The sequence below is a fragment of the Podarcis pityusensis genome (assembly GCF_964106645.2).
Source record: "Podarcis pityusensis genome assembly, chromosome: 2".
NCBI classification, from domain to species: domain Eukaryota; kingdom Metazoa; phylum Chordata; class Lepidosauria; order Squamata; family Lacertidae; genus Podarcis; species Podarcis pityusensis.
In genome coordinates this window covers 62,754,158-62,768,899 of record NC_138029.1, presented here as the reverse complement: position 1 = coordinate 62,768,899, position 14,742 = coordinate 62,754,158, and the positions used below count along the sequence as shown (strand labels likewise).

Below are 14,742 nucleotides of genomic sequence, written 5' to 3'. Positions count from 1 at the left end.
GTCAGGGGTCCCTTTACCTAAATAAATACTGTGCCTTATCTATAATAACCAATATTATTCCACCATTTCAATAGTCCTGCAATGGCAAAGTAGTTACTACAATTTTTTCTTCGGGGGTGGGGGATATTTTAGCAGTGCTTCTAGAATACTGTCATAAGGATAAGGTAGGTAGCAGCAGTCATACTGATTCAGTGTGCTCAGTATGTGTGCAAGATATATGAGACCTTTGCCAATTCTCATGGTGGTCGCTATTAGATCGAAACACAGACGCAAAGATTAAAGGCATTAGGAATATGTGGTGTAGTCAAAACAAGGAGTTACCTAGAACTTGTTTTGCAAAACCTTGAATAAATCTGAAAGTTTATTGTGTAATGTTTAGCTAAACATTGTGCAACCAACCATGGGCGTATCGATTTTTGGGGGTGGGCACAGCTTGAGAATACTCACATGGCCCATCAACAGGCATTCAAACCCTATACTTCTCATGCTAATACTTGCCACTGGTACTAACGTATGTTTGTTCGGATTAAATCTGCAGGCTTCAATTAATCAACCAAAGCTTTGAATGGATAATGTTTATTGAATATTTTATAAACAAATACATAGCTTAGCAGGTCTTGAGTAAATCTAGCAGAGTTGAAATAGATAAAGAGTTTTTAATAGATAACAAATTGGATGATCTACAAAAAGATGTAGATTATGCAGAGTAGTAGAAAAGCAAAGGAACCAGGAAAAGGGTGGAAGGGAAGTCATATGGTATATGTATATATGCTGTATTTGGTACGAAGTTGTAAGTGGGATGGGGGAGGCGGAGGGGGGTTAAGTATGCTCTCTGTTTCTGTTTTTGAAAATGCAAACAAACAAAAAACAGACATTCAAACCTAATCGTTCTCATGCGAATACTTGCCGCTGGTATACTAATGTGCGGATTAAATCTGCAGCCTTTAATTAAACAACCAAAACTTTAAGCACAGATTCAACCCTGCTTGATTATTAGGTGCGGCTGAAAACAAGCAAAACTTAAGCCATTTTACATACCTGAAGGACTTGCCATTCTACAGGCTGTACAGATATCCTAGACTGAAGCTCCCTGCATCTCAACTAATCCTGAAGGGATAGCTTCTTTGGTAGATCATGAGACTGTTGATCTCAGGGTCCTGGGTTCCGCATTGGGCAAAAAGATTCCTGTATTGCAGGGGATTGAACTGGATGACCCTAGTGGCCCCTTCTAATTGTCCCTGTCTTGTGGACCCTACAATTCTATTATTCTAATGTGTTGAAGACCTTCTCGGTAGAAAAATGCCAGGTATCATATTTTTTTAAAAAATAAGTTCATGTATGCACAATTCATATGTATATACATTCCTTCATTTTAGACATTTTTCCTTCCCATTGTTTTCTTATACTAACGTATATATTAAAAATCCATTTAATAAACTTTTAAAGAGATAATTAGTGAACAGCCCCAACATATAGGAGTCATGTGAGTCATCTCTTACTTTAGCAGTCCTTTAGGCATTAAATATTATGTAAACAAAATAATTTTAACAAAAATGTATATTTTAATTCACCCCACATCATGAAACTTTTGGTTTTCCCCCCTTAAAACAATACTCCCTATGGGATTGTATCCATCTAAGCCATACTCAGAACAGAGCCACTCAAATCAATGGAGTTACGGAGTCCATTGATTTTAATGGATCTACTTTTAGTATGATTTAGCTGGTTACAGCCTATCACTTTTAAGTTTCAGCTTTAAGGGCAAAATGTGTGTGTTTGCCTCCAGAGTCACTATACTTTTATAAGCACAAAGCAGGTAATATATTCACAAATTAACATTTAGTAAGCATCCAGTTTACAGACAGTAGCAATTTACACTCTACTATCAAGAGTGTTGAAGGCCTAATGAAATATCCTGAATCCTAGAGCTGTAATTTCAAAAGAATACAGGTCAGCATCTTGGATGCAGTGCATCTCATACTGAGCATCAATGTATTTCCCAGCATGTGAACAAATAGCCTGCCACAAGTGTGTGAAAAAAGCCTGCCGTGAAACCCCAAAGTAGCAATGGAAATGAGTCTACTTGAAGCTACTCTTTGTGATGCAGATGTGTTACACAGGTTGCCATAGTAGCTGCATCCATAACAAAAGGGAGCCAGCTGCAGGGCAGAAGTAGGTCAGACTGGTCTAAATAATACTCACTTTGATCAGAAAAAGCACATCCAGATCAGTGAGGGAAAGAAGAGGAGAAATGGGAAGGCTAGAGACAAGAGTTAAGGATAGAAACCTATGATGTTAAAAAAAAGAGAGAGAAAGATAAAAGATTCCTTGTTCTTTTCAGGCCAAGAAACAAATTCAGAGGCAACCTTTTAACTGGACATTTCTATTAAGTTTGTCTTAAGACAGATCTAAGGGACGCGGGTGGCGCTGTGGGTAAAAGCCTCAGCGCCTAGGACTTGCCGATCGCATGGTCAGCGGTTCGAATCCCCGCGGCAGGGTGCGCTCCCGTCGTTCGGTCCAGCGCCTGCCAACCTAGCAGTTCGAAAGCACCCCCAGGTGCAAGTAGATAAATAGGTACCGCTTTATAGCAGGAAGGTAAACAGCATTCCGTGTGCTGTGCTGGCTCGCCAGATGCAGCTTGTCACGCTGGCCACGTGAGCCGGAAGTGTCTGCGGACAGCGCTGGCTCCCGGCCTATAGAGTGAGATGAGCGCACAACCCTAGAGTCTGGCAAGACTGGCCCGTACGGGCAGGGGTACCTTTACCTTTACCTTTAAGACAGATCTAAAGCAGTGTGCAATTGGGTAGTATACGGCCCAACTCCATTTTGTTTCAAGAGGGGCCTAAATCCTCTCACAGTTAACAGCCCAATCCAATACACAGTTTACTTGAAGCATATCTGACTAAATTTAATGGGACTTCCTCCCAGGTGAGTGTGCACAGGTTTGCACTCCAATTCTCTTCTGACCCACTTTGGTCTGTGACCAAAAGATTTAGGCTCTAACTAGCTCTGACAGTCATGCTGGCCACATGACCCAGAAGCTGTACGCCAGCTCCCTCGGCCAATAAAGCGAGATGAGCACTGCAACTCCAGAGTCGGTCACGACTGGACCTAATGGTCAGGGGTCCCTTTACCTTTACCTTTTAGCTCTGACAGTGATTTGACTTTTGCGTAAGATTTCTAAGCATTCCCGAATAAATATATAGTTCGGGTTGTACGTGATCTAAAGCAGAGAAGTGTCAGTCAGGAAGTGGGTGCTGAATATTTTCCCCAGCTATGTTTTTTTCCAAAAGCTGCTTTGCCATGACCAGTTTTCTCCAAACGGTGCTTGCTTGTAAGGAAGGGGATCCTAGGGCTCCTTCAGACAACCTGTTTATCCAGCATTCATCTTGATTTGGTTGCACAAAGCTTTCGCAATGCTTAGACAATGTCTGGTCTTTGGTGTGCATTTTGTTCTGATTTGTTTATGGGGAACTTATATGAGAATGAGCTTTCATTCTGATTTGCTTGTGGGGTGTTTACACATCTTCCCATTAATAATTTGTTCATCGACACTTTCCCCTTTTCTTTCCAAAAGTATGGATTTTTAAAAATGGATTTGTCATGCTAGGGTGACTTCAGTCCACTTTGATCATGCAAAACTAAAGCTCCCACAAAATACTGAGATTCGTATTCAACTGAGGCCCAATCTCCACTATACATTATAAGTACACCTATTGCCATGCCACTTTAATCAGTCATTACTTCCTCCAAAGAATCCTGGGAAGTGTAGTTAAGGGTGCTGAGAGTTATTAGGGGACCCCCAATTTTCTCAAATAGCTACAGTTCCCAAAGTGGTTTAACAATCTCTCTTCCCAGGGAAATCTAAGAATTGTAGTACTGAGAAGCACATAGAAAATTTCCTAATAACTCTCAGCATCCTTAGGAAACTACAGTTCCCAGGATTCTTTGGGGGAAGACATGACTGCTCAAAGTGGCATGATACCACAAATGAGTTTTACTCAGAGTATACTTCTTAAATTAATGGGCCTGACTTAATAATGTTAATTAATTTCAATGGGTCTACTCTACTCCATTCTGGTCTAACACTAAAGAAGATCCTTAAAGCCATGTGGGCAGCTGGAGTGACCAGCTCAGAACTCCCTGCGTACTGAAATCCACATAGAGAGATAGCAAAGGTTATGTGACCCATTTCATCTTAAGGTAGGAAATGATGACATGGGCTTAGCCTGATAGAACAGCTTTCTCTATAGTTTAACCTCTTCATGCGCTAATTAGATTCAAACATGCTGGAATCCTACAGATTGTTCTCTGACTTACTCTATACATTTCCTAATAATGACCTTTGAAGTCCATACACCTTGAAGTAGTTGCATGAAAGCTACTATATTGTATGAAGTTGATTTTCAAAACGAATGTAGCATCAGAGAGTTGGGACCTTATAACATGCTTTAAGCTTTCCAACTAAGTATCTTAGGGAATATACAGAAAGATAAAAATCTATGCAGGAAATATACTCAAAGAACATATTAATTGCTACATTTGCACAATACATCCTTGTGTCAAATATGTACCAGCAGCCTGCATTTTTAAAAATTAAATACCTAATTTTGCATTTTCAAAAATACATATGACAGGAAACTCCCCTCCCTCCAGACAATGCAATGTTATTTTTTTCCAGTTAGTTAAGTAACAGGTAAGTTTATAAATACTTCAGCCATTCATTTTGATCTCTGTTCAGATCAAGAGTATCTTGCATGTCTTCCTAACAGATTATTCCAACATGAACCATTTGTTGATGGTGACGTGTGGCAATACAGCAACCCTGTCTTTTCTAGCATGTTGAATAAACGTATGCCAAACTGTTCCAAAGTTCTCCTTGCCTTTTATATTCTGCAGTGATCCAAGCTGTTTTGTCACTTTCTCTATTAGGGCTACTTTCCATAGTCGACCCCACCATGTCTCTAAATTCAGGTTGGTAGCCGTCTTCCAATGTTGAGTGGTTAGCTACTAGCCACAATCATCAAGAAGTTTAGGAAGTCTTTGAACATTAAATCTATACTGCCACCAGTAATGAACAGGTTATTGTGCAAATGTCCAATATATTGATTAATTAATTAATTAATTCTGAGTACTTTGCCCAGTGCAGGTGCCATATATGTAAATAGTTAACTCACCAGTTTGTTTTAATCAGCTCAAGCTAAACACTGAGCTGATTGCTGACAGCAGTGAAGCACAGATATGCACATCAGGGTGTCTACTGCCTACAAAAATATGATTGGCCAAAGTAAGAAAAGTAATTGTGAGACACTGCAAACCACATGATGACATGAGGCAATCAACATGATGTCAGGCACAATTTTTCCATGTGTTACTGAAAAGCAACAAACAGATTATTTCCCATGCCCAACTTGTTCATTTCTGAGGTTTCAACAGAAGCAAAAAATTAAGTGACTGCAACAAAGTACTGTCTGGTGAGCAGAGTATTTTGAGAAACCGAAGAAAATGTTTTTTTAATGGCTGGTGGGTGACCTGCCTCCATATGTTTGTTAGAAAGCCTTTTAATAGGTGTGGCAAAGTTGTGACGGGTTAAATTAGGAGAAGTGCCTCAGATAAAGCAATGCATCCTTCTTAAACTGAGAGCCAAATTGCAGGCTGTAGCCAATGTTAGCCCTACTCAGAGTAGACCCATTGAAACATTGGCTAACCTAAGTGAATAGAAGATAGTTGACTTCAACCTGGCATTTCTTTAATATTTCCCTTAATCTTATTCCACTGGTGCGTACGTGTGCTAACTTCAGCAGCTCCTATGGCTGCACTGAGTTCCACAGAATACTGTACAGTGGGAAGACGGAATCTCTTCACACCCACCAGAGTAGCTCACTGGTCCTATTGCCATGAAATGACATGCTCTTTTACTAGCATAAGGGAATGAGTCATACGTTGACATTTGTGTCAAGCTCACTAAAGTCTTGGCCCTAGAGGCAGTTGGCTTTCTTAGGGCTAGGGGGAGGCAAGTTAAGGGGAAAATGCATTTGTATGACATTCTTAATTGAGGAAATGATCCAGGTCAGACTCATTTAACTTTTTTTAAAAAAATATCCAATGGGGTAAATGGTCTTCCCATGCTGCTACTGGGATCCATGTTGCAAATTCTATTGAGTTGTTGCATGGGGGTGCTAGCGATTTGAGCAACGGCAATCCCTCAAGTCAATGTTCTATTTTACATCAATCCCTTGCTGTTATTTATGTGGAATAGGACTTAGGCAAGGAAGAGAAAAGGCGGGGGGGGGGAGGGGGGAGGGAATGGGAAGGTGTTGGTGATGTGACAATGGCACTGCCAGCCAGTGTGAAGCTGGGTTATTATATGACTGCTGTCTGTACTCATTAATAATAACACCCACTGATACTGGAGAGGAGATAGGTCAATGGCAGGGATGAGGAATCTTATTTATAATACTTCTATACCTGCCTCTCATCATAAGGTCCCAGGGCAGGTTACAATATAATTACATAATTAAAAACAAGTAAAACAGTTTATTCAATGAGGAAAAAAAACAAAAATATCCAAACAGAAGCAGCATTGTATAGACACTGTGTATAGACACAGAAATATTTGGAGTACAACATCCATTATCCCTATTGTGTTTCTGGACTACAGATTCCATTATACCTGACCACTGGGCATTCTGGCTGGAGCTGATACGGGCTGGAATCCAACAACACCTGGAAGGCCACAGGTTCCCCATCTCCCCATTGCAATACACCGGATAACAGTCATTCACTTACCCCTGATACTTCTGTAAGGGAAGGAGCTGGAGGGTCCTCTAAACAGATATTTCTCAGCATCCTTACTGAACTACAATTCCCAGAATTATTAGGAGGAAGCCATGCATGCTAAACTGGTATGAAACCAAAGTAACTATGAGATATACTTATGCTCACCCACCCCTGGTAATATTGGTGGCAGGCACTAGTTGAATAAAATGTAATTCCACTGTATTTTCTCAGGTGCTGGAGCATAAACTTTACACAACCCAAATACCAAATAGTGTTGTTGTGTTTACTCAGTTTGTCCTAAATGAAATGGGGGCCACCACAAGGGAAATGTCTTTCACAAGCAATTGCTAACTTGGGGATCTGCCTCTTTCCACATGCTTATGACTAGGTATGATCCTCAATGAAGGGATTTCTGTGGGTCTCTCTACTCCCTGATGCTAGACGAGACATGACATGACTTGGGGTAGGTCCTCTTTCATTGTGGTGCTCCACATTTAGAACTTGCTTCCCAAAGGAAGTATTAAATTTTTGGCTGAAGACTTTTTAAAATGTGCCCAGACTTTTAAATAGGTTAAGGTTGATTTATGGGTCAATCTGTCTTTTTTTTTTTTAAAGGATTATATTAATCATTATCAATAATGCATCCCTTGGGAGGTTGTATACCAGTAAAACAATATATAAATTATTCAGAAAAACAAATAAAAACTACTCTGAAAATTTATTATTCCAAAAATGAAACCATCTGTTGTAAAAATTAAGATCATACCAGCAAGAATAAGTCTTCCTGTAAGAAAATGATTTAAATCAAGTCTTACTAGTGATTTAAATCAAGCCTTACTGACTAGTGATTTAAATTGTGATTTAAATCAATTTGATTTAAATCAAATCCACCCTGGGTGTAATTATATCCCCTTCTGCTAGGAGGGGCAACATTTTATTTCTTTAAAAGGCCCAATGGCAAATAATAAACACCACACCCACACACCCACACACCCCTACACACCTTCTGCCCTGGTGTGCATCAACCAGAAGGGCTTAGGAAGTGGTAGGTTCTCTACCACAGAAGCTCCTCACTATCACCTTAGGATTGCACTGTTTTGCAATAGTTACCCTGACAATTTATCTCCCTGTCATTCATCCCCTCAATGTCATAGTGTAGATATTGATTTTCTGCTTCTTGTTGGTTGTTGTTGTTTTCATTTTAGCAATGCCATATAATGTCTCTGCTCCTCTGTAACACTGCACATGTTGGCTTTCTGTTCCAGAACTTTCTTCTGTAGGACTCTTATTGACATCCTCCATCCCTAGCTCTCCTCATCATGGAAACCATTTCTCAAATTCTGCAGGATGTGCGTGATTACTGGGCTGACCATTTTTCTCAAAGATTTCTACCCAGGCGGCCAACACTTCGCCAAACAACCTCTTTGTCCACTTACTATCTGTTGGACTACAAAACCCGGCAAGCTGAACTAGGGATGGATTACGGCCCTCCAAGTACACAGCTGAACAAAGCCAAGTTTGTCTTCCAGGGGGGTGCGTGGCAGGGTGATGGTGTCCCTCCGCAGATGCCCTTACTACAGTTATATTCCTCCTCCTCTCATCATGATAAGGAATCACCCAACAAGGCCCTGAAGAAAGCAAACAAAGCTCTACTGGAAGAGAACAATTACTTGAAGTTGCAGCTTGAGCTGCTAATGGACATGCTGACAGAGACCACAGCACGACTACACTCAGTAGAGAAAAAGCTGGACATGACTTCATGGCACCCAAAGATTAAGAAGCCAAGCAAGGTGCTGATGCTCCGGTCTTAATAAACATCTTGGACCCAAGACCAGAGAGAATTGTATTTCTGAAGAAGTTTGCCTTCCCATGTCCAGACATTAAATAAAATCTTGAAGAAAATGATTTCGTTTGATGGATCAATATTTTTTTTATTGCTCCATTCTCTGTAATAGCACATGGTTTTTATATTTTGATCTAAGGATCATAACTGAAACAAGCCACAAATATACCTGATCTCTTTTTCCTACTTACAATATCCTCGATAGAGCCTGCCTCTTAAAAGCCAACTTACATTTGTGATTCAAAGTATCCTAGCCCATTATATGTTATCCCAACTGACAGGCTATATTTCATGGCTATCACTGAAATAATTCTACTGCTGAATTATAATATTCTCTTCCATCCATCTCACACTTCATTTCTATGTACTGCAATGTGTAATCACAGAAGTCCAGAGCTATCAGAAACAATACATGAACTGCATTATAATGAACTGCATGATACTGTTTTTGACTGATTACTTGGATGAGATAGAATTGCTTGCAAAACTCCTTGAGCTGCTGGAAGACAATGCTACACCAATTTGGGCAGAGGTGGGGGGAGAGAGAAATCACACTGTCATTTCTCCAGTGCAAAGGGAGAAATAATGTGGGGCTTGGAGCATGGTAGGGAATAAATGGAAGCTAGCTGGAATCTTATGCTTACTTGTGGCTGGCGTTCAAGAATGAAATGTTACACATGCAAAAGAGGCAATGTAATTTAAATTGTCTGAATGGAGAGCCACATACAACTAAATCTAACCTTTACCCTCCGTTTCCACCCCCACCAACACCAGAGGACAGGACTCCTAGTAATTTGGTGGTCAGTTACAGCACAGCAGCATGGATCCAGCAGGGGAACATCTTAATGTATCAAAATGTGCAGTGTGGGTAGAGAACTGGGAGTAAGAAGTGGGAACGATTTTTGGCTGGGCCTTTTGCAAAAAGGTAGCTTGCACAACTAACAAGCACACATAACATGATAATCATGATAATCGTGGGAATAGCCGGGGGGGCTGCCCTCCAAGTCAAGTAAATCAATAAAAAAACTTAACTGAGGTTCTAACATGAAGCCTCAACCTCCCCCCCCAACATAAATCCTGGCTACATCAATGATGATAGGCAGATAGCACCCTAACCTAAAACACTTACTTGTCAGCAACAATAAATCACAGAGCAGGCACACAAACACTGGACCAGTATCTACTTAGGCAACACTATTACAAAACACCATGTCAGTCACAACATCAAGGGTTCAATCATCTGCTCACCTTCCAATGTGATATCAGTCAGCAATGCCTTTCTGCATTCTCTATGGAACGAACAGGCCGGTATTGAAGTAAAATAAATTATTACAGATCAGAAAGGGTGGTCGGGGGGGGGGGGGAGAGAGCATTTCAGCATCTGTGGATATTCTGAGTTTAAATGGGCCATTCTTGAACAGAAGAATTTCAGAGGGAGTGTGAAACAGCAGGACTACAATTTCTTAATAAATCCTAATGCCTGTAGCCTGAATCAAGATAATAGTTTTTCCCCCCACTACATGTGTTAATGTCCATGTTACCATTAATGCTGCTTTGAACAACTTGGTCATGCCTCCATGACCTTCTAGCAGCTCCACCAAGTCCAGTGGGCACCAGCCACCACTGACTAGGGGCCTCAAAAACTGAAAGTTACCACAGCACGTGTGGTAAACCCAGTAGTTGGCTTGCTCCATTTCTAAACCTCATAACATTCCATATAAAGGCAGGCAGATACAGCTGTTGAGTTGGCCCAGGAGAAAAGAACGTGCTGTCAAATCCACTTTTCTTGGCAGAATTGCTAGAGAAGAAACTTTCACAAATATATAAATCCAAATCTAATCAGTAACACTATAGTGCACGTCAATATTTTATTATAATTTACTCAAAAGCTCTTCCCCCACTTTGGTCTTTGTGACAACCACTTCTTTTTTTTAACCTTCATCCCTGGGGTTATACAACATTTCACTGGAAACGTTCTTACTTGGAAAATTATATGTTGATACTTTAAACTTATCTTTTGCTGACCTGGCTCCGAGCAGCGGCTTCTGCCTCTTTGCCATTTCAGATAAGTAGCAGCTCTTATCAAATCATCTGCAGCTGTTTTAAATGGTATTAGGGTTGCTCTTTGCAATGAATGGAATGGGCATATGGCAAAGTTGCTGAAAGCCAGAAGGTGAAGCTAGAAGGACAGTGCCAGTTCCCTCAATATTCAAGGCTGTATTTCAGATATATTTTCCAATCTGTGGTTCTGTTACTGTACTTCAGAAACTGGTAACATCCCCCCCCCCCCTCATACTGGTACAGTATACAACATTCAATATGCTTTGTTTTATATTTTCTTCATTATTTCTAGTGCATTGCATACCTTGTTGATACAAATGGATAAACAGATTGTTGCAGTTTATTTAGAAGAAAAACTGGCAAAAGATATGTAGAAATCCAGTTTATCTTTCAACTAATTAGACAACTTCTAATATAATTCACCACTGTATGCCATTAGTCCCTTTGGATATTTTTTAAAAAGAAAACTAGTGGGGATTATCCAGCCAAAATTAAGCACTCTTTAGGTTGGAAGTAAGTCTAATTGAAGTCTAATTATTCAGACTTATGTGCAGGCAAACCAACAGCTAGAAGTATGCATCATAAGCAGGGAGTTCCAGAATGCAGGAGCTGTCATGCTAATGGAACCAATATTTTAGCCTACTTCACTTTGAATATTCGGCTTGATAAAAAGTTCTGGAGACTCAAAACTTTTGTTACATTTTGGTTCATCATAATACTTAAAAATAACCCCTAGCTACGAAAGCAAATGTATATTACCGGTACCTCTCCCCCTCCTTAGCTGATTTAGTGGGTTTTTTCTTTAATAAAATGTTTTTTATGTGGCTCACAGAAAATTGGTAAATTGCACCATAGGAGTCATCATCATCATCATCATCTCTGCTGTTAAATAAGCTTTGTTTCTGCACATCTCCACTGCCCTATATACAGCTCTTTGCCCTATATAGCAGTTTAATTAGAGACTCACACTTCACGTGAGGGATACTAAGAAGCAAAGTAGAACTCATACTAGACCAGGCTTCCTCAACCTTGGCCCTCCAGATGTTTTTGGCCTACAACTCCCATGATCCCTAGTTAGCAGAACCAGTGGTCAGGGATGATGGGAATTGTAGTCTCAAAACATCTGGAGGGCCGAGGTTGAGGAAGCCTGTACTAGACTAATAATTTACCTCTTATGCCTTAAAATGCTTTCCTTTTCTAATTTTCTGTGACTCGCATGGATTGTTTCCCAGCCAAAATTTGTAAAAATAAGGAATAAGAATAAAAAATTATTATTTATACCCTGCCCATCTGGCTGGGTTTTCCCAGCTATTCTGGGCTCCTCCCACAAAAATATTAAACAGAATAAAACTTCAAACATTAAAAACTTCCCTAAACAGATGTCTTCTAAAGATCAGATAGTTGTTTATTTCCTTGACATCTGGTGGGAGGGCATTCCACAGGGTGGGTGCCACCACCGAGAAGGCCCTCTGCCTGGTTCCCTGTAACCTCATGTCGCAGTGATGGACCCGCCAGAAGGCCCTCGATGCTGGACCTCAGTGTCTGGGCTGAACGATGGGGGTAGAGATGCTCCTTCAGGTATACTGGACCAAGGCTGTTCAGGGCTTTAAAGGTCAGCATCAACACTTTGAATTGTGGTTGGAAACATACTGGGAGCCAATGTAAGTCTTTCAGGACCGGTGTTATGTGGTCTTGGTGGCCACTCCCAGTCACCAGTCTAGCTGCCACATTCTGGATTAGTTGCAGTTTCCGGGTTACCTTCAAAGGTAGCCCCATGTAGAGTGCACTGCAGTAGTTCAAGTGGGAGATAACTAGAGCAAGGGGGAGAGGACGGAACCTTGGGCACCCCACACCCAGGGGTCCGAACACTCATCCCCCAACATCACTTTCTGAACACTTTCTGAATGTTTTTAAAAGGAGTATCTGCTATCAAACTCTGTTGGATAGAATATTTTGCACCAAATATGTCTGACAAGTGCTCTAATGGGACAGCCTTTTAAAATATTAAACTAAGGGACAGGGTTTTTTTATATAAAAAAGCAAAACAATAAAACATCAGCCTGAGTACAATGAATTCAACCTCTGATTTCTCTCATACTTGCTAGGAATCATGGCTATATCACATACCATCTGAGTCTTTCCAGAATGAGCTCTGCATGATCAGAGGAGAGACACATCCTACCCTGTTTGATGTATAAAAAAAAGAGGAACCAGATCTTCACAAAGTTATCCTATTTTTCCCACTATGTCTTTCTCCCTGATGATAATGCTACCTGCCACATGAATAAAACCTGCATGGTATACTTTCCTACCATCTTCCAATGCTTTGCTCTCTTCATATGTGCTGCTACTAGGAGGTGCAGCCACCAGGTCCTTGCAAATAATTGACACCCCCCCTTACATTCTTTTACCTGCTGAATTTAAGAGATAACCCTAAGATTGCAATCCCATACAAACTTACTTAGCGATAAGGCCCACTGAAATTCATGTAACTTTTTAAAGACAGTGGAAGTCTTTAAAAGCAGATGGACAAACTTTTTGTCGGTTTAACCTTTGGATGATACATTCACTTGTTAAAGTAGGAGGACTGGTAAAAGAAACCGGAGACTTTTCTGCAAGTGGACAAACTTGGACTTTAAACTTTAGTGCTCTACTATGCCAGCTCAGAGCTAGGATCAACAGATAATTGGCTGTATGTAACAGAGAGGGGGGAAGGGGGATAAGGCCCACAGTTGGGGAACAGCCATACTTGCATTTTCTGCTTCTCTTTCTCACATATGCACACTGCCTTAAATTATGGAAGATATGCACTTGAGTACAGGAGAGGTCAGCACAGTGTTTTAAGAGCTTTAAAAAACAAAAGCAAAAGGTTGCCCACATTGTGAGCTGCTGGTGGTGTGTCTTGTTTTGCTCTACACACTTCAGACACTTTTTCACTGTGGTGATGCAACATTCTTTTTCATGGACTTAGCCAGGATTTTTTTTGGGGGGGCAGGCATTTTGTTAGGGGGCGCAGAACCTCAGTTAGCTATGTATTTTTATTGATTTTGGGGGCAGCTGCCCCTCCCTGTCTACACCCATGTTCGTTTTAGAAGTTCACAAAGTAGCATGGGGGGAAAGAGTCACTTGTCACCAGTCTTAAAATGACACACATCCTATCAACTGCAATCAATGTGCTAGTGAACAGATTGTGTGTCAGGTGTGGAATGTTGGGAAAAGGTGAAATTTATTTGCCACATTTCTATCCCACTTCATCTCCAATGAGCTCAAGGTGGCACAAGTGGTTCTCCTCCTCTCTTTTTTATCTTCACAACAACACTGTGAGGTAGTTTAGGCTGAGAGGCTTTGAGTGGCCCCAGTGAGCCTCATGGCTGAGCAGGGATTTTAACCCTAGTCTCCTAGCCCAACACTCTGGAAGCTAAATTGAGGGGCAAATACCTGGCTCCCCTGCACCAAGGACATACCCTCCAACATTTCTCAGATGAAAATAGGGATGTCCCATTCCATAATGACAATTTTACTAGTTTTAACCCACACATCTTACTGGGTTGCCCCAGCCACTCTGGGCAGCTTCCAACATACATGAAAACATGGTTAAAACATTAAACATTTTAAAAAACCACTTCCCTTTACAGGGCTGCCTTCAGATGGCTGGGGGGTTGGGGTTGGATAATGCCATACCCTCCAACATTTCTCCAATGAAAATAGGGACAACCTAAGGAAAAGTGGGACATTCCGGGATCAAATCAGAAACCTGGACATCAGAAAATAGGGACACTTGGAGGGTCTGAAAGGATACGACTGACTGCCCTTCCTTGGCCCCTCTGTATTTAAGTATGGAAAGGCTCTTCAGAGGAGCAGAACCACCAGCGGAGATAAGGATGCAGAGTTATTATGTGACGGAGTAAGAACGTCCATAGGATTCCAGCTGCTCCAAGATAGGGGGCTCGATCCGCAGCTCCAGCGTGTTCACTTTAGCCCTAGCGCATTCCGCGGCGTTCGCTTCTTCCTCGGGAGGATCAGGGACTGCAGCCCTGGGGTGGTCGATGCAGTAGGTC

General features: G+C 41.1%; 1 protein-coding gene and 1 long non-coding RNA gene across 9 annotated transcripts; one reads left to right on the top strand and one right to left on the bottom strand.

Moving 5' to 3' along the window:
• The first annotated feature begins 617 nt into the window (after positions 1–617).
• CBY3 (chibby family member 3) lies at positions 618–8,685 on the top strand. Of its 8 annotated transcripts, none has more exons than XM_080991441.1 (3): positions 5,281–5,474; positions 6,662–6,905; positions 8,046–8,685. In XM_080991441.1, the coding sequence occupies exon 3, from the start codon at positions 8,100–8,102 to the stop codon at positions 8,589–8,591; it is 492 nt and encodes a 163-aa protein (XP_080847567.1). In that variant the 5' UTR covers positions 5,281–5,474; positions 6,662–6,905; positions 8,046–8,099; the 3' UTR covers positions 8,592–8,685. The 8 variants fall into 8 exon arrangements, with proteins under 8 accessions (XP_080847572.1, XP_080847573.1, XP_080847574.1 ...); XM_080991443.1 differs by lacking the exon at positions 6,662–6,905 and adding an exon at positions 7,169–7,243 and having other exon boundaries at positions 5,458–5,474; XM_080991446.1 differs by lacking the exons at positions 5,281–5,474; positions 6,662–6,905 and adding an exon at positions 618–2,172.
• On the bottom strand, positions 4,956–14,735 carry LOC308469245. Its single transcript, XR_013982046.1, has 3 exons — positions 9,872–14,735; positions 5,178–5,264; positions 4,956–5,061 (listed from the first exon to the last, which is right to left on the bottom strand). It is a non-coding gene; the product is annotated as an uncharacterized lncRNA (long non-coding RNA).
• Between the last annotated feature and the right edge of the window lie 7 nt (positions 14,736–14,742).

Bases quoted from the DNA above. Each gene is read 5' to 3' on its own strand.
- CBY3 (XM_080991446.1), top strand. From the start codon at position 8,100: ATGGAAACCATTTCTCAAATTCTGCAGGATGTGCGTGATTACTGGGCT.